The sequence below is a fragment of the Arachis ipaensis genome, chromosome B10 (assembly GCF_000816755.2).
Source record: "Arachis ipaensis cultivar K30076 chromosome B10, Araip1.1, whole genome shotgun sequence".
Classification (NCBI taxonomy): domain Eukaryota; kingdom Viridiplantae; phylum Streptophyta; class Magnoliopsida; order Fabales; family Fabaceae; genus Arachis; species Arachis ipaensis.
In genome coordinates this window covers 100,725,579-100,744,521 of record NC_029794.2, presented here as the reverse complement: position 1 = coordinate 100,744,521, position 18,943 = coordinate 100,725,579, and the positions used below count along the sequence as shown (strand labels likewise).

Here is an 18,943-nt window from a genome sequence, read left to right as displayed (position 1 = left end):
CCTCAGCGTCGTCTCCCCCTTCATCGCTACACTTCAAGAGTTTCAATGGAGCCTCAGTTTCAGGTATGAACTTGTTTTATTTAGCTCATTTTTTTATCCCTTTATGTTCTGCAGCATGAACCTATTTCGTTGAAGTCATGATTTCAATTTATGGGTTTATGTTTCTACTCAAATCTGGTATTTATTTTTATGATTCTGATTTCAATTTCTGGGTTTATGTTTCTACTCAAATCTGGTATTTGTTTTTATGATTCTGATTTCAATTTCTGGGTTTATGCTTCTGTTCATGCTGTTCTATTTTTTATTTATTATTGTTGTTTGATTTCTGTTCATAATTTTAATTTCTGAGTTTATGTTTCTATTTAAATTTGGTATTTGTTCCATTTTTTATTTGTTATTGTTGTTTGATTTTTTTAGTGTGTTTGTAAATTCAGAAATTAGTATTGTGATTCTTTTTGAAAATTCAATGGTTATTGGTTAGTTTTGCTTATTCGATTATAAATTGTACCTAATTTATGCTATAAATTGCAGGAAGTATCAAATAGTCAAAGACACACAAGTGATCAAAATGTGCATAATGTTAGTGATCATGTGGATGAAGACGCAACTTTTGATGCGGTGGATATGGATCAATCGCATAAACTCTCGAGAAGATATTGGTAAGATCGATTTCTCAGGTCTATCTATGGAAAATATTTGTCAATTGCACTTTGCTGATCTTGGCTTGGCATTCGAATTTTATAATTCATATGCCAAAACGAGGGGCTTCAGTGTGCGAAAGAGTAGGAGTAGAATAGTTGATGGAAAAGTTAGAGAAAAAACATATGTTTGTTCTTGTGAATGGTATAGATTAGAAAAATGGAACCACATGAAAAATCGAGTTAGGGAGCCAAAACCAGAGACAAGATGTGGTTGTATGAGTAAACTTCATGTGATCTTCAATGCGGTAACTGAGAGTTGGGTAGTGAGAGATTTTTGTGATGAACACAACCATGAGCTTGTTGTTCCAAAGTTAGCAAGAATGTTAAGATCTCACAAGAAAATGACTGAGCCTGACATTAGTCAAATGAACCATATGAAAGAGGTGGGGATCAGCATGCCAAACATATTTGGGTCATTAGCTAGCCAGTGTGGTGGGTACGAGAACGTTAATTTTTTAATTAAGGATATGCACAATCAAGTTGCGAAACAAAGAAGACAATTACCTGATGATTTAACCTCTGCAATGGCTTACTTGGAAACGCTAGCAGCAAGGGATCAAAACTTGTTCTATAGTGTTAAAAAGGGCAGAGAAGGAGTGTTTCGGCAAATTTTTTGGTGTGATGGCCGGTGTCAGTTGGATTACGATCTGTTCGGGGATGTGCTAGCATTTGACGCCACAGATAGAGAATGGAAAACAGGCTATGAAAATCCTGCAGTATTGAACCCTTCTGAACTCACAAAACATTGGGTCAAGGTGGCAGCAGAGATAGAAATCTCATTGATGACACTAATTAATTTTTAAGTAGTTAGATAACCAACTAATTAATTTAATTTTATTATATCATTTATTCAAAAAATAATTTTAATAAATATCATTTATTGTATCATGCGCTTTAATAATATCTGATGTGTATTGTTGGATTTGATTTTAACTTTATATTATGTGCTTTAATTAAATGATGTCATTACTTGTAATAAGTAATCAAAACCTATGATATTGAATCATTCTTAGTGCATAATCATTAATATGTAAATTTTGTCCTCTTTCTTGATCATTCATTCTGACTATTTTAACAGATATCAAGACAAATTCTCAAATGCATTAAAACTATAATAAAGTTCAAGTTTTATTCATTTTATTGAAAATTATAAATTTGTATCCTGATATTGATAAAAATAAAATAAAATAAAATAAAAATTTTTATTCAAGTTTTTAAGCCTATCTTAGTATAGTGCAGACCGCTTATGCAAATGGAGCACACTTTGAAAGAATAAAATGAACAGACAAAAATAAAATGAGTGTCACAATCTATTTGGCACCAAAGAATATTTAATGATGTTATGTTGGGGTTTTGTGTTTGATCTTGGCAACACCATTATTTGTTCCATGCTGTTAACAACAAGCACTATTCAAATAAGGGAATATTAAAAATTTAAAGGACAAATAATTTTTTGTTCACTTTATTTTGTTCCCCCAAGAAGTTAATGCATGCACTCTGATCTACTGAGTGCAAAACAATGAGAAAATGTTAAAAAAGAAAAAATCATGGTCAAAAAATAAAGAATTCTCTTCTCAATATAAAATTAGTAATTAACTAATAATCTTGCATCTCTCTGAAGAACAGAAATCTAGAATATTAGCATGTAAATAACACGTGAGTAATTACTCGTACAGAAGTACTTGACAATAACTAAGAAGCTTATGATAATTAATTAATCTTAAATTACTTAGTGTATTAGATTAATTAGACTCGTGCTCATTATAATGATTGTGGCGCTATCAGTTTAGTTAGTTGTTGCCTGTCTTGGTATATTACAGTGTTGTCAACCGTGGGATTGGGATTTACCACAGCAACATGGTTATATATATGAATTAAGAACTTTAAGATCCTGAACTTTTTAAATGGTCATTGGTTACAAGGAAAGAAAATAAAACATGGTAATAAAACATGACGTTCGATGTCAGCCTGGGAAATCAATGTCATGATAATATTGTATTTGTTAGATGCTGAATGTCTTTCATTTGAATCCATCGAAGAAATCAATTAAAGGCAATACATAATAATATCTTTAAGACAGTGTCATAGGTAAATCACAATGTCCTAACTTGCCTCCACAGTCTTCAAATTGATACGCAACAACTCTTTACGACTCTCAAAATTCGGAAAAGGAATGTATATACGCTTTTCCAGCCCTCGCCTGATTTGATTTGCATCAACATATTACATTGTATCAGTACATGCACATTAAAAGAGGTTTCCGACAGATATAACTAATTCATCGCATACTTCTATCACTTGCAATGCACATTAAGAAGTATAAGAAAAGGATGCAGAAAAGCAAATACAAACCTCAGTGCGTCATCTATGTCCCAAGGGATGTTTGTGGCTGCCAAAACCATTACTATTTTACGGGTACCATCTTCATTTGTGGAACTATTGTTTACACCATCAACCTGAACTAGAAGTTCAGACTTCACCCTTCTGGATGATTCATGTTCCCCAGAAGCCCTGATGAATTGAAAGGCAACTCAATCAGAAATCAAATAATCTCAACTGATACTACAAACTCAGGGTGAACCCAAGGGGTACTTGACAACCATTATCCCCCATCGCAAATAAAAACATGGCATACATGACGCAACACACAAGATTGTTATGTACGGAAAAGAACAGCAAAGACTTACCCCCTAGCATTGCACAGAGAATCAATTTCATCAATGAAAATTGTACTTGGTGCATATGCTCTTGCAAGATCAAACAAACATCTTTCCACGGTCTCCTAATCCCCTGTAAGAATCACATATAATGAATTGCACAGAAAAGATCTTTCCATGACAACAACAATGGGATAGAAATACAACAACAGCCTGCTTAAGGCCATCGAAGCTCAGCATAACAAGAGAATTTGTGTGCATGATTACACAAGCATGAGAGAATTCCAAGTAAAAAAAAGAAACAGTAGCATGCAAGATTAATTCAAATTTCAACATATAGCGATACAACTACCAAGGGAATAAAAAGCACCAGACATCACAAAAGATCCGCATAAAATAATCTAAGCTCTATACATTTTACACGGTTCTTAGATACAAGAATCCTCCCCCTAAGTTTTTTATTGTTGGCTTAATTTTCAAATCTGATCTCCACTCTCGGCTTCTAAGGAAGCAAAATCCAACAATGAAAACTGAAGGGTATGCATAAAAAAGGTTAATTAGCAAGGTTTTGCTTTCCAAGAGAATCACGCCCTTCTGTTTTGCTTCTCTCAATTCTATGGAATACTTCCCTAATCGGAAAAACTTAATCGGAAAATTTGAAAATTAGAAGTTCAATTATGCACAAAAAAAAATTAAAAAGAGAGAGGAGAGAAAGCTCACCGAGATAGATCTCTCCAAAGGATCCGCTACCAATTTTCCGACCTATACATAACTAATTTCCAACTCGAGGCTCCATTAAAGATCAACTTCTTTTGAGCAAAACCCTACAAAAGATTCAAAAATTTGAGAAGATAAACGAAAGCCGAGCAACAGAGTTTGACCAAAACCCTACCAATTTTCGTTGTGGAAGAAGGCTTAACCTAATAATCTTACTAATTTTGATATATGGGGTCTCCCATCGGTAGAAATGGGAGCAAGGAGTTTAGAGTCCATCATAGCAACCCTATGATGAGGAGGACAGCCTTCTCTCCCCAGACCCTTGCTGCAACTGGTAGCATCTCCCCTCTTCATGAATCGCTGCAGGATTTGAGACCGCCACGAGTTGTTCATAGGTACCAACTGAAATTCACGCTCGGGTGTGAATTGGTAGCTCACAATCTCTGAATTCGCATCGCCAGAAGGCTTAGAAAGGATAGACAATTCTTCGGTGGACAGTGAGTAGAGGAAGAAGCGGAGAAAAGAGGGGGTAGAAGAAGAAACGGGGGTTCATCATTTGACGAAGAAGACAGAGGAAGTGGGTGGAGGGAAGAGGCAGGGGCGCATAGCTGCAGCAAGCAAGGGTTTAGTTCTGAACTTTTATATTGGGCAATATTAAAATATTAAAAGAGTTGTTATCTTTTAATGTAATTTTTAATAAATTAATAATGATTTAAATATAAACCATTAGATCGTTTGTCAATCTAATCTAACGCTTTGAATTTAATGGTGCATCAGATAAGCTCATAAGAGGTGGGCTGATTTTAGACAGACCCTTTTGGAAAAATAAAATCTCATTCAAGAAGGAAATCATAGCTGTAAGTAATTGAGAATATTTGTGAGACTCAACACCAAGACATAGAACAAGTATACATATAGAAAAGTACCAATAATCCAATTCTCAATTTCATGAATCACCCTAAACTCTGAAATCAATAAATCTAACAACAAAAATTCAAAAATAGTATATTCATAAATTAAAAAACAGCAGCAGCAGGGTTTAGAAAAAACATTTAATCACTAACAATACAGAACCTTGTGTATTATTAGTTGATATGATGCAGGGTGCTTTTCTGAATTTTTATTCTCCCCCTCTGAAAATGACATTTTTCCATACGAAATTGCCCCTAACAATATCGAACCTTGTGTAGAATTCTGCACAAATATTACAAACAGGATTATATATTATCAGTGGCAATATCCAAAAGTTTAACAAAGGAGAATATACCTTGGGAAGCTTATCTTTCGGTGGTGGACCCAGATAAAATCCTTCTTTTATATAAACAAAAATCAACATGACAACAAAAGAAAACATACAAATGTAGGTAATTATGAAGGAATAGAAACTCATTCATACCCTGGAAATAAGAATGACGATTTAAAAGAGCCATTTCCAATCACTGGACCATCAGGTTGAAAGAAAAAGGATAGCTGAATGATTTCCTGGAAACAGAGACAAGAAAAAAAAAAATCTATCAACAATTAATCATGCTTCACCCTTCAAGCAATCAGCTTCAAGTCTTCAACAATTAATCATGCTTCAACAATCAATCAGTTCAGTTTCAGTAATAAGTAAACAACAATTATTAACCAAAGTTAACAGTTCAGTTTAGCAGGATCAGTTGAATCAGTTCACAGAGTTTCACACTACACAGTTCAAAGAAAAATAAAATTGGGAGACAGAGTTTCAAAGTTTACAGTTTCGGTGTTCATCATGTGACTGTCACAGAGCTTCACAAAATCAAAGATTCAAAGAAACACTCAATCAAACTCATCAGGAATCAAACAACCATAACTAAAAAAAATGTTACCTGGAACTCTGGAAGCTCGAAGGCACCTTCAAGGCTTCAACAGAACATGCAATAGGGAGAGTAGGAGACAGCAAAGAGACGACGGTGAGAGTGAGGCGTTCTCAGTTCTCGACGGTGAGAGTGAAGCGTTCTCAGTTCTTGACGGCTGCTGCGGTGGCTCGACGGCGGTGACTCGACGGCGGTGGCTAGACCCGTGTGAGAGTGAGGCGTTCTCAGTTCTCGACGGCTGCTGCGGTGGCTCGACTGCGGTGGCTCGACGGCGGTGGCTCGACCCGTGTGAGAGTGAGGCACTGAGGCGTTCTCACCTCTGAAGCAGCTTCACTGAAGCTCGATGAATGAGAACTGAGAAGGGAATTAGGGATTTGGTTTCAGAACCTTGGAAACGGCAGCGTTTTGTTGACAGCCAAAAATCCGGCCGGATCACGGTTCGGTTCGACCGACCGGTTTACCGATTCAATTCTGGTTTTTAGATTTTGCGGTTATGCTGATTGACCGAATCGTTTTTGGGTCTGGTTCACGGTTTGACCGGTTCGACCGGCCAGTTCAAACCGATTTTCAGAACATTGCTCTCATTTTAAATTTTAAATGATCTCATTATAAATAAATTTATTCTAATTATTTAAAGCCTCAAATTCATTCTATCTTTCTATCATTTTGACTATTAGTTAACCTAATTAAATTTAGCTTTTTCTCATTCTCAAATTCCAACCGTCATCACTCTTATATTCTCTTCAATTATTTTCTTAGTTTCAACCTTCATTTTCTATTTCTTTTTTAGTGGTCATTTTTTCTTTATCAAAAGATAAATTTTAAATTTTCTATTTTTTTAATATAACTCTTTATGATTCTATGTATCTTTCAATTTCATTATTTTTCTTTTTGATATTTTTAATTACAAATTATAATTCAAGCCATTATAGTTTAGGTATTAATCTAATTTTTTATTCTCTTTATAAATTTATATATTTTATTTTATTCTCAATTTAGTGATCCTTATTATTTATTTGTTTATCTTTTGTTCTATTTTATTATATGTAATTATGTTGCATATAAATTTTTAAAGTCAATTGATCAATTTACTAATTTAGAATATATATTTTTTATTTATAGAAATAATAATAGAAAAATGTTTTAAAAAATATCTTTTGTTCCATTTTATTATATGTAATTTTTGGTTTTTTTATTTGAACAATTAATGTGCATTTTTATTTTTTTGAATTTAAATTAATATATCTTTTGATATTAATGTATATTTTTTTGTCCCCCAACATAAATTTTCTAGGTCCGCCACTAACTGTTTCCATTTTTATTTGTACTTGTTGTTGATGTCCTACACAGGATGTTTGGGGAGGCAGTTAGGAACGACCGCATATCTCCGCTACTGGTTAGTAGAGATCATATTGAGCTGTCGCATCTTCAGTTTGTGGATGATACTATTCTATTTTGTCCTCCAGAGAAAGAGACCGTTAAGAATTATAGGAGGATCCTGCGATGTTTTGAATTGATGATGGGGTTAAGTATTAACTTTGACAAATCTAACTTGATTCCAATTAATTGTGATGATTAGTGGGTACAACGTATGTGCAGCGTACTGGGTTGTAAGGAAGCCTTTCTTCTAATTAAATACTTGGGGATCTCACTAGGAGCTAATCCGAGATTGGTGAAGAATTGGAAGCCAATTATAGAAAAAGTGGAGAAAAAACTTAGCATATGGAAAGCCAAGGCTCTCAATACAGCTGGTAAGTTGGTGCTCATTAAATCTGTGTTGAATAGCCTCTCTGTATATTATTTGAGTCTATATAAGATGCCAAAGGCTGTTGTAGAGAAACTGATTTTCTTACAGAAAAGATTTCTATAAAGTAAGGAGGATGGTAGGAATGGTATGACCTTGGTCAGGTGGGAGGTGGTGCAGGCGTCCAAAAAGTTTGGTGGGCTAGGTATCGGAGATGCCATGGTGCGTAACACAGCCCTGCTATTTAAGTGGTGGTGGCGATTTTCAAAGGAGGAGTATCCGTTGTGGGAGAAGGTGGTTTGCTCTTATAATAACCTGAACCCAAATGTGTTGCTGTCTTCCCAGATTTTACCTGTCCGGGGCCCCTGGAAGGATATATGCCAGTTATAGTTCAAGCATCAGCATGCAAGACAGAAGATGATTACTAAGTTGTCGATGGAGGTTGGTGATAGAAGAGGGACTTGTTTCTAGGAGGATGTCTGGCTACGTGTTGGTAATCTGAAAAATCAATTTGAGGTTTTTCTCAGTTTCAAACAAAAAATGATCCGTTATAGGGGATTGTGGGTTTCAGGACGGGGTATTTTTTTTAATTTTATATTTTTATTTAATTATGATCGGGTCAACAAGATAAATAAGCGACTCACCGATTAAACTAATGCCTCGATTACCCGATCCTATCACTGGAGTGATTATTGCTTTGGTTCTGATAACTATGGCACTAAGATCTAAAATCCAAATTCTCTCTTTTTCTCTGAAGTTTTTCAAAGTGCAAATTCTTAAATCCAGGTCCAGAGGCCCTTATCCACTTTGGCCCTCCCATTTATTTGCAATAGGTTTTGAACAAAGTAGTCAGCTAATGAGTCAAAATAACAATAGATTCAGTTTGTTCACCAAAAAATAAAAGTAAAAAATAGATTCAGTTTTTAATACCCGGCCCAAAAAAAAGAGAGAAAGATTCAGACAAGAATCTGCTCTACATTTTGTCCAAAAAAAAAAAAAGAAGAATCTGCTCTACATGGCAGTTTGCAATGGCTTCCGAGTTTGCAAGCATGTTGTGTGGTGTTTCCTCCTTGGAATGACGGTGGCAGATGCTATCACAATATTCAAGTCCGTTGTTCCCATGAGTATGAGCTTCATTAACCTTTCTTCTCTGTCTCTTGCTCTGCAAGAAAGAAGAGCCTTCAGTTCATATTCACAGGTCAAATTTACCAGCATTCACAATTTCTTCTTGTTGTTGTTCCAATTGTTTTGAATATGGTAGAAATGTTTTTGAATATAATGAATGGGTTGTTAGATAGGATACCGTGTTTCAATTTGTTGCTACACGGTTAGTGATGCGTGCCACATGTTTGATCAAAGTTTTTAGTGAGTACTAGAAAATATGCTGCTTTTCTATTTTATTTTATTTGTTGATATGTATATATAAAATTACTAATTAAATATATTTGAATTACTGCGAGCTTATTGGTTATATATATAAAAGAAAATGGAAACAACGTATAGCACCTACATGCTCTGGCTCTGGCTCTGTCACCTACATGTGTTCTTTTGTATGAGGAAAAAAGGAGATAGAAATGGAAACAAACAAAAGAAACATGTTTTCAAGAACTGAAGAAATGAAATGATTATTTAGAATTGAGTATAGATAATGGAAATAGAATATGTTTCCACAAACAACCATACCCTTAGATTGCCCCTTTTCTTCATTTACATTTTCTTTAACACCAAGCATGGTTTATTTTGGGAAGATCAATTTTTTCCACTTATAATATTGATATCCTAGAGATGCATCAAACATCACATGAACATTAACTTGCATATTAGACAGTGTTTTAGTAACTGAAACGTAATGTTTTCCCATCATTTGGTTATTTAGGCCCAACTTACATTCTTATGTTTGAATGTTATCTTATTTTGAAGCAAATGACTCCATGTGGTACTCTATAATTTAGTTGATGAAGAAATTATTAAAATGTCATGTTAAAATTTTTGAATCCTTCTAGTGGCAATTAGTTTAGTTTGGTGCATTCTATTATTATTGAAGAATTTGAAAATGTTCTTGAAGTTCTATTGTTTTTGCTTTCAGGATTTTGTAAGTTCAATGATTTCTGAATGAAGGCTCACCCCTACATGAAGAGTGATATCAAAGAGTTGGATAAGCTTTTTTTCTTTAATATCCAGTCAAGATGTGGGTCTAAAAGTTTAATATAACACTGAATTTTTGTTGCTCCTCCTCCAACCGAATCCTTACAAGCCTTTGAAACGAGTAGCAACAAAGAGACTATCTTCCCCCTAACTTGTTTGCTTTTGAGAAAAAATGGCATCAACTTTGATCTATCGTGCTTCACGTAGGTTTCTCAAATATTCTTTCCCTTCTACGGGCCTCTCCATACAATATCATTCCCCTTCCCTCTTCAATCCTTTAATCTCCACTGAACCATCTATAAGCATAAACCACAACTTCTATCCTTCACTCTGTCCATTTGGGCAATCCCACTATCAGGATTCTAAATTTGAATATTTTAAAACTGTTCGATCTCTCTCAAATTTTCAGCTTGTTCAGCACATCTCTACATCACCTTCTAGTTTAAAAGAGTGGTCAAAGGGAAATAAGAATCAAAGTGGCAATGTGAGTAAAGCAAATATCTCTTGGATCGATTTGTACTTGCCTAGGCAGGTTCAGCCCTATGCACAGCTTGCTCGCCTAGATAAGCCCATTGGGACATGGTTGCTTCTATGGCCTTGTATGTGGTAAGTGTTCTATTTACTTGGCCTATGGGTAAATGCCTTGTTGTCTAATAACAAGGACAGTCCAGTAATTTTATAATATGAAATTGATTGCTAATTGAAAATATATGTTACACTCTTTGAAATAGTAATGAATGAAGAAATTTTAAAAGAAATGATCATTCTATCGATTTGTAATTTTGTTCGTACAAGTTAATTTATGGTAACCTGGTTATTGAGTCTAAATTAGTATTCTTTATCTTCTTATTTAAGTCCACAAGATTAGATAAGTTAAAATTGTTATTTGTTTATCGTTAGTACTATAAGTAGTTAAGCACCATCCGTACCATACATATCCACAAGAAAAACCTTGCCTTTCTTGTTCGTTATTTCTGTCCTAAAACCAGTCCAAGCTGCACCCCTTGAATCTTTCCTACTGCATCTGCATACATATGTATGGATGTACCCAAGGGTTGTGTTATGCAGTCAACTACGAATCTTTATGACATGGATCGTAGAACTTTGTGTATATCTTCAAACATAATACATTTTATTTGTTTTACCTTTTCTTAGTATTTTCTGTAAAGTGCTTCACTTACAACTTTAACAAAGCCATCTATTCATGTTGACAGAAAATAATATGAATTGAAAATATAGTTTTTTGTGTGGAGCAGCAAGAGGTGTTGCCTTTTCTATATTATATCATGCCTTGAAGTTGTTTCTCTCTCTTTTATGCATTCCACTTTCTAAATTCATTCTTGTTCTATTTTATTTACTAACTTATTTATTTTATGTTTCTAATTTCAATGCTTAGGTCAATTACGTTGGCTGCAACTCCAGGACAGCTGCCTGATTTTAAAATGTTGGCATTGTTTGGATGTGGGGCTTTGCTTTTGAGGGGTGCTGGGTGTACTATTAATGATATCCTTGATCGTGACATTGATACAAAGGTAAATAGAAAGCTTTTTTCTTTTATATTTTTATGTATTGAGAGATACTGAAATCGTTATTTCATGTTGTAAATTAATTTTTCACAAGTACATGTTATTAGCATAGTGTGAATGTTTAACTTATATTATACATTTGATTTAAGTTAAAAAAAATAATCTGAAAGCTTAGTCATGCCAAGTCTAGTGCCTTGGTACTTCACATGGCCTGTAAGTTCATGTATTTTGCATTTGAAGGTTTTTCTTTTTACTTTTTCTGGTTCATTTTCATCGTCCCTGCCCTATTTCTAATATGATTCAAAATATAAATCTATCAATTTACTTGCATGAAACATCCCTTTGATTTTATTCCTATGACATCACATTTCTTATTTTGTTTTAATGAGTATTGAACATGAGATTTTGGGCAATGTACTGAAATAAAATAAATATGAGAAACCTTTACGTGATTCCAACAATTGGAAAAACCCCGTGGGAGCTAACCACGATTTTTAAATTATATGTAAAATTTGTATTAGTTGTAATTTAAATTTTAAATAGATATAATTTAAATTAATGATTTATAAAATTGTATGTATTCGTATTATTTTATATAGAATTCATCTCCTCATAAACCGTGGCAGCCTACAAGGGTTTATGAGTTTAAAAAACACTTCATAAACCGTGGCTGGCTAGAGAGTTTTTTGCTCATATTGTTTCGTACATAAACCGTGGTGAGCTTCCACGGTTTATCTTCAAACCTTCCCCTACTTTAAACCGTTGCAGGCTGATACGGTTTACATGTAATTTAAAAACTGTGGTTAGCTCCCACGGATTACATAATAATAAAAATGCACATGCACGTAAGCCTTTTCCAATTGTTGGAATCACGTAAAAGTTTCTCATATTTATTTTATTTCAGTACATTGCCCTGAGATTTTATTTGATTTTCATACCTACCTTGGGCATTTTTCAGAACCCATTAAGCATTTTTTACTTTTTTGGGTTCAACATAGCTGATAGTAGATTCAATATTCTGAATGATACTATACATAATTGTATGATGCAGGTAGAACGAACAAAGTCAAGGCCTATGGCAAGTGGTCTTTTGACACCATTTCAGGGACTTTGTTTTCTTGGTATTCAGTTAACTTTGGGTCTTGGGATTCTTCTGCAACTGAATTATTATAGGTTAGTGTTAACTTCGAATAGCTGAGCCTGTGATCATTATTACATCTACATGACTACGTCAAGTGTGAAAATTTGAGTATTGCCAAAATGTTGAATGTTGTGATTTGTGATCTTTTTGCAGCCGTGTTCTGGGTGCCTCATCCTTGTTGTTTGTCTTTTCTTATCCCCTCATGAAGAGGTTTACATTCTGGGTAATGAATTTCCTCAATTTTAGTCTCTTCTAAAAGATTTTATTGTTATCTTTGACATACAATCTCATTATGCTTTTTATGGCACTCGTAAATTTTTTGTTAGCCCCAGGCCTATCTCGGGTTGACCTTTAATTGGGGCGCTTTGTTAGGATGGGCAGCAATTAGAGGAAGTCTAGATCCAAGAATAGTGCTGCCACTTTATGTCTCTGGAGTTTTTTGGACACTTGTTTATGATACAATCTATGCTCACCAGGTAAAATCAACATTACTTCCTGAAGATTTTTCTCCTCTGTCCTGCTATTTAATTGCTGCATGATATATCCCGGTGTGGGGTGATTATCTTGACTCCAATAGTTCAGTGTGTTATGAAACAAACCATACAATGATAGACTACTTGCTACCTTCCAATACAAATTATATAATTAAAGCATTGTAATCAAAGTTCTTGGTCTCTGCGTATATTTATAACCTTGCATTCAGGACAAAGAAGATGACCTGAAAGTGGGAGTTAAGTCAACTGCTTTGCACTTTGGTGATTTTACAAAGGAGTGGATTACTGGGTTTGGGATTGCATGCCTGGGTGGTCTTGCCCTCAGTGGCTATAATGCTGAAATAGGTATGTCTTATGAGTTATGACCCATTTTATGTTCTCTCTGTTTCGAGTTTTTAGAACTATATTTGGATTTCAATGGTTGTTTTCCTGTTCAACCTTCTGATTCATATTTGTGGAGCAGGCTGGCCATATTATGCATTTCTGGCAGCTGCATCTGGACAACTAGGCTGGCAAATATGGACAGTTGACCTCTCATCACGTGCTGATTGCAATTGCAAGTATGTTTTGGAAGTTTTTGTTTAATGCCACCCAGAAAAGGGATTGTTGCATAAATCCATGTATTAAATTTCATTTTCACTTTCCAAAGACTAATAATTCATATGGCTTTACTGCAAGCACTTGATGATATATTTATATGTCCTCAGACCTCAACAGATAGAAATCCCCCAAAATTCAGTGATTGTTCAATTTCTCTATTGATTACTCTTCCAATGTTATATTGATGGTTTCAGAAACTTATGATGCATCCACCTGTTCATTAGTTTACCATAAAACGTTTAGTTCCACACTTCTAACCTCTCAATGTTGAACTTAATGAACTGACTTTTGTACCTTTTGCTTGCATCCAGATTTAATTCAAACAAGTGGTTTGGAGCTATCATATTTGGTGGAATCCTAGCTGGAAAACTTGTATCATAGGGGTAATTTGTCTGGTTGAGTAGTTTATTCTTTTGTCTTGTAATAATTTATCAAATTTGCATGAGTTATACCAATTGTTATGAGTCATCAGTCATCGCCTTAGGATACTGTATGATTTTACTTCCTTACCACATATAACAATTTTTGCCTCCAAGAAAAAGTTAATGTTCGTTTTATTATTTCTTTTGAACCAAGTGTTGTGATTCTGAAAAACTATCTGGAGTGTGCCCAAGGAATGGAGCAGCTTTCCTCCAATACACTATCATCATTATTTTTCAACAAATCCAATATTAGCCAAGTAATGTTGGGATTTTTTTTTTTGCGACTGAATGTTGGGAAATGGTTGAATTGGAATAGCTAACACTTATATTGGACTCGAAGGGAAATGCTTAATGACAGTTATCAATGGTTAACTAGTTGAGGTACTTGATTACCTTATCGTTACAAGGTAAATAACTTCTACTTATTATTATTATTGTGTTAGCAGGGCATTTTTCATGAAGGAAAAATTAGTCACCGAAAAACCAAAAATTCAACAGACGAGAGACAAGGTTGAATGCCATTAGAAGGTACATGGTTTCTTGGTATTCATGTTGCAATTTTAGTAGTTTGAAATCTTAAACCAATGGTGTGCCAATGTTGAATATTTGGCTGTACATGATGCATTGTTGTTTCATCCAATCTAAGGAGTAAGTCTATGATCCTAAGATCAGATCATTCTAAGCATCTTGCATTTTTAATTTGGTGGATTATGAAGCTTCCTCTTGGTGATTTATCTTTGTAGGACACTAGTTTATTTGCTGAAATCATACTTAGGATATATTTGATTGCAAGTAAAACTGGAGTAGAAATTTTCATGGATGAATTTGATATGTGAAATTGCACATGGACTTCATCCTTGAAAATTTCACCCCATTTTTACTTACAACTAAACATACTCTCCAGGTGTGGTTGTCTGTTGAGGGAAAGGAAGGGAAGGAAATGGTTTGAAGGATAGAATGGAGTTATATCAAGTTCCTCTATCCTCTCTTTCTCTTCAAAATCTCAACTCACAAACACGCTATTAGTGAGAAGGAGGAGGAGAAGAGAAAATGTTGGAACATTCAAGTTCAACTGCCAAGACTGATTATGAAAGGCAGAGAAAAAGGCCAACACTTATTTACACTTTGTGATCACCTGAACTGAAAGGTTAGAACACATGTTGCTGTAAAAGGCCAACTATGCAGAAGAAGAATATCCATGCAAAATATTTCCTACTCCTACCAGTTTTCCCTCTGAACCCCTGGACTTCTTACTCGATTTTTGGTGCTTTCCGCCACCTTGACTGCTGAGAATTCCAATTCTCCCTATCCCTTTGGAGAGGGAGTTCAAGAATGTTCTTCCATTTCCTCCTTTATCAATCATGCCTTGTTTCATGAACATCTGCTCCTTTTCTAACTCACTTAGCCTCATCCTCATCCTCGAAATCTCTAGCTTCAGCTCCCGGATCTCTCCTCGCAGAGAAGCGTAGTTATCTCTTGGGGACATAGCAGTACTTGGAATGCCACTGCTTATTCTCTGTGACAGTAGGCCATCTCTTGAACTCCCTGACACTGCATTCTTCAACTGTAGTTGCTCGCAGTACAGGACTTGCACCACCATCTGCAGTTGAAGTCTATCATTTTGTGATGGCTTTGTTAAAATTGTGTTGAAAATTTTGTTAATCTTAGTTAAATCTTGTTAATTTTTGTTAAAGCTTGTTAATTTTTATGCTAACATAAATTGAGTTCTGTTGGTTTGAGTGTTAGATAATCAAAATATAGATGTTAATAACTTATGATTATGCTAGTAGTTTCTTCAGAGTTGGTTCCATAATACTTGCCATTCATGATGCAAGTGATGTATTCATGGAAATCAATTCTAAATTTCCAGATTAAAGGGCTCTTGGTTATGGCTGTATGGCTCTGATTTAATGCTACTTGAACATGGGACTTATGTTCAAATGGTAAACGTAAGAGATGACTGCTAAACTGTATTCTGAAGTGTGTTATAACAAAAATAGTTGTAGCAACTTTTCTACTTGTAAGGAATGGTGATATTATTAGGAAAATTTGCAAGTTTTACATGATATATCAGCTAAAGAGTAGATAAAAGTGATGCAACCATGATGAGAGAAAAGTTGATATAAACAACATCCTCTTCTTGGCCCAGTTTGAAAAAACTTCTTAAATAAACTCTTTTGAAAAAGGAGCTTTAAATATAAGGATTTTTATTAATAGCAGCTTATAAATAAGTTATTTTGTGTTTGGATTTTTAGTTATAGAAGTACTTGTTTTAAAATTGTAGCGTTTGGATAAATGACTCAAAAAATATAATTTTTTTTACATAAAGAACGATGATAACAAATACCTTTCAATATTAAATGTTGATTTTACATAACTTAATCAGTGAGATTTTATACCATATACAATGTTAAATACAAATTTAATAATAAAAATAGAGTGGTAGAATGATAAAAAAAAATTCCTGGAAGGAAGATAAATAGTGGTGGAGGGTTAGTAATTTCAACAGATGAAACATTGTGTAAAAATGATGGTGGAAAGCCAATACTTCTAGTAGATGGAACATGGTCAAGAATGAAGGTAGCATAATGGTCTCTTTTATTTTAATGGGAATGATAAAATAACTTCTAAGAAAGAAATAATATTTTTCTACTTCTTCAAAAGCTCTTAGTTAACTTTTCAAGAAGTTAAATGCATTTTTAAAAAATGGTATCAAACACATGTAATATAACTTTTTATAATTCAAAAGTAAAAAAAAATAAGTTGTTACTTTCCAAACGGCTTTTGATTGCATTGCATTTTCTTTTTAGGGTTGTGTTTATAATTTATTTATTATTTTATTATAAAACGATTTTTTGGTTGAACCACGATTGAACCGGTTAGACTAATAAATCAGTAACTAGAACGATTTAATGATCGATCCGATTTAGATAAATCCCTCCTTCTAATAGTTGATCTATTGCCTCTCGAGTTTGAGTTTGAGTTTTGAATTGTAATATCTAGTTTTATTGTTTCGGTATATAAACATGCTCTCATAACAATGTTGTCATCGTCATTGTCAAGTGTTTTATCGATCAAGTTTCAACTAAGTCAAATATGCGTGCTTCTTTTTTCAATGACGTCATCATCACTTCTTTGTCATTATGCTTCCTCTTCTGCACGCTTCTTCTTCAACAATATCGTCATTGTCATCGTCTTCTTTTCTTATTCTTGTTTTTCTCCTTCTCTTGATCTTCTCCAACAACATCGTTGTCATTATTGTCGTCTTCATCTTTTTCTTTTAATTTCTTATATATGTTCAAAAAGTTAGAGGTTTAGTGCACATAAATTTTGATGCATAGCACTAAAATGTTGGTGTACAACACAACTTTTTAAAAGATTGTATGTCCATAACATTGACATCCAACCAACAAAAATATGCACAACCCATGAATTTTGATGTGTGGCATAGTAACTTTTTAAGGACTATATGTCAAAAATATTGACACCCAACTAACAAAATACATACAACACGAAAATTTAGTGCACATCACAGTTTTTGATGCCTAGCACACAAAAATCTTAAAAACCATAATTGGCTCACCCATTCAACAAAATATATTTATAGCAAAAATTTATGTGCTACATATAAAATTTTTTATTCTATGAATAAAAATGTATATGTTATGTGTAAAAATTTTTATGATATATTGATAAATTTGTGTTATGTACAAAATCTTCTGTGCCAGTGTAAATTTTTGTACTAAAAAATGTGAAAAAGAAAAGTGGTAACGCATGCATGTGTTTTTTTGTTAGACTAATGCCAACTTGACTGTACTTGATTACACGTATACATGTAAATTTTAATCACTTAATCATTTTCTATTGAATTAGACAAATTAGTAAAAGGAAATAGGGTTTAGTGAGAGTACGTACTTCGTACTTTGTACAATTTTAGAAATCGAGATGAGCGGTGGAATGAGCGGGGAAGAGACTTTGAGGGTAAAACACGACAAGGCAGCTGATAATGTTGGTGGAAGAAATAAGGGGAGAGCGAGGAGAGCTTGCATCAGGGGAAAAGGAGAATCATACTTCGAGAGGGGTTTTTAAGCCTTTGAAAGTTTCTTTTAGGGACAAAGTTGTGAGTTCTAAGATTGCTAAAACTTTTTCACTCGTTGAAACTTTGTCAGGAGATAACATTGCGGTAGTATCTGGGAAGCAAGAAGATCTCTTGCCACCGATTATAACGTTTACCCAAGAAGCTAATGGCAGAACCTTATAAGGATGTTATAGTGATTAAAGTGCTAGGTAAACATTATAACTACACTGGATTGTCTCATAAACTCCGAACGGTATGGCGGATTAAGGGAGGTTTTGATTTGTTGGACGTGGGGTTTGACCATTTCCTTGTGAAGTTTGATGTGGTTGAGGAGCGAGAAAAGGTTCTCTTAGGAGGTCCATGGATAATTGAGGAAAATTATGTGGCAGTGAAGTCTTGGGATCAAGAATTCAGATAAAGTGAAAACTATTTTGGAGCAACTTTAGTGTGGATTAGAATTACTGGATTACGAATATAGTGCTACCAAAAAGATGCAATGCTCCGTGTTGCGACTGCAGTTGGCATCTCCGTCAAGGTTGATTTGGCAACAAAATTAGCTGAAAGAGAACAATATGCTCGTGCCTGTGTTCAAATATATTTAGGATTGCCCATGACTAAGAGGATTCTTGTTGAAAGTGTTGAATATGAAAGTCTTCACCTTATTTGTGGCTCCTGTCTCAAGTTTGGTCATGATATGAAGATGTGCAAGACTGACAGCAACGCGGGAAGAGGAACTAATGCCAAGGGGGTCGACGATATAGCAAAGCAGCCAGAAAGGTTAAATTCAAAAAATCCGGTGCATGTGAAAACAACAAGTTTTCATTTTGGCAAGAATCTTGGAGGTGAGACCGTAACTGTTGCTGTCCTGGATTTGGTGGAG

The 18,943-nt window shown here is 34.4% G+C and overlaps 3 protein-coding genes and 1 long non-coding RNA gene across 6 annotated transcripts; 2 read left to right on the top strand and 2 right to left on the bottom strand.

Moving 5' to 3' along the window:
- On the top strand, positions 686-1,504 carry LOC107621046 (protein FAR1-RELATED SEQUENCE 5-like). Its single transcript, XM_016323093.1, has one exon. It carries the CDS (start codon positions 686-688, stop codon positions 1,502-1,504), a length of 819 nt encoding a protein of 272 aa, XP_016178579.1.
- LOC110268445 (katanin p60 ATPase-containing subunit A1-like) lies at positions 2,981-3,619 on the bottom strand. The gene is made up of 3 exons (XM_021114605.1): positions 3,563-3,619; positions 3,389-3,483; positions 2,981-3,212 (listed from the first exon to the last, which is right to left on the bottom strand). Exons 1-3 carry the CDS (start codon positions 3,617-3,619, stop codon positions 2,996-2,998), a joined length of 369 nt encoding a protein of 122 aa, XP_020970264.1. The 3' UTR covers positions 2,981-2,995.
- Positions 4,891-6,284, bottom strand: LOC110267604. The gene is made up of 3 exons (XR_002355414.1): positions 5,926-6,284; positions 5,472-5,557; positions 4,891-5,269 (listed from the first exon to the last, which is right to left on the bottom strand). It is a non-coding gene; the product is annotated as an uncharacterized LOC110267604 (long non-coding RNA).
- Positions 8,468-15,753, top strand: LOC107624256 (4-hydroxybenzoate polyprenyltransferase, mitochondrial-like). Of its 3 annotated transcripts, none has more exons than XR_002355635.1 (11): positions 8,468-8,855; positions 9,744-10,408; positions 11,199-11,334; positions 12,380-12,501; positions 12,623-12,692; positions 12,796-12,945; positions 13,173-13,308; positions 13,427-13,523; positions 13,875-13,946; positions 14,432-14,513; positions 15,133-15,753. XR_002355635.1 is itself a non-coding variant. In XM_016326742.2 (10 exons), exons 2-9 carry the CDS (start codon positions 9,975-9,977, stop codon positions 13,942-13,944), a joined length of 1,215 nt encoding a protein of 404 aa, XP_016182228.1. In that variant the 5' UTR covers positions 8,468-8,855; positions 9,744-9,974; the 3' UTR covers positions 13,945-13,946; positions 14,432-15,753. The 3 variants fall into 3 exon arrangements, 1 of the variants encoding a protein (XP_016182228.1); XR_002355634.1 differs by having other exon boundaries at positions 14,729-15,753; XM_016326742.2 differs by having other exon boundaries at positions 14,432-15,753.

What these genes read in the sequence shown, in the direction of transcription:
- LOC107621046 (XM_016323093.1), top strand. Translation starts at nt 686, where the DNA reads ATGGAAAATATTTGTCAATTGCACTTTGCTGATCTTGGCTTGGCATTC.
- LOC110268445 (XM_021114605.1), bottom strand. Translation starts at nt 3,619, where the DNA reads ATGCACACAAATTCTCTTGTTATGCTGAGCTTCGATGGCCTTAAGCAG. An exon ending in GCCTTAAGCAGGCTGTTGTT is followed by an intron (nt 3,484 to 3,562) that starts GTATTTCTATCC and finishes ACAGGGGATTAG; the next exon opens with GAGACCGTGGAAAGATGTTT. An exon ending in TCTCTGTGCAATGCTAGGGG is followed by an intron (nt 3,213 to 3,388) that starts GTAAGTCTTTGC and finishes TCAATTCATCAG; the next exon opens with GGCTTCTGGGGAACATGAAT.
- LOC107624256 (XM_016326742.2), top strand. Translation starts at nt 9,975, where the DNA reads ATGGCATCAACTTTGATCTATCGTGCTTCACGTAGGTTTCTCAAATAT. An exon ending in TGAAGAGGTTTACATTCTGG is followed by an intron (nt 12,693 to 12,795) that starts GTAATGAATTTC and finishes ATTTTTTGTTAG; the next exon opens with CCCCAGGCCTATCTCGGGTT. An exon ending in TGGCTATAATGCTGAAATAG is followed by an intron (nt 13,309 to 13,426) that starts GTATGTCTTATG and finishes TTTGTGGAGCAG; the next exon opens with GCTGGCCATATTATGCATTT.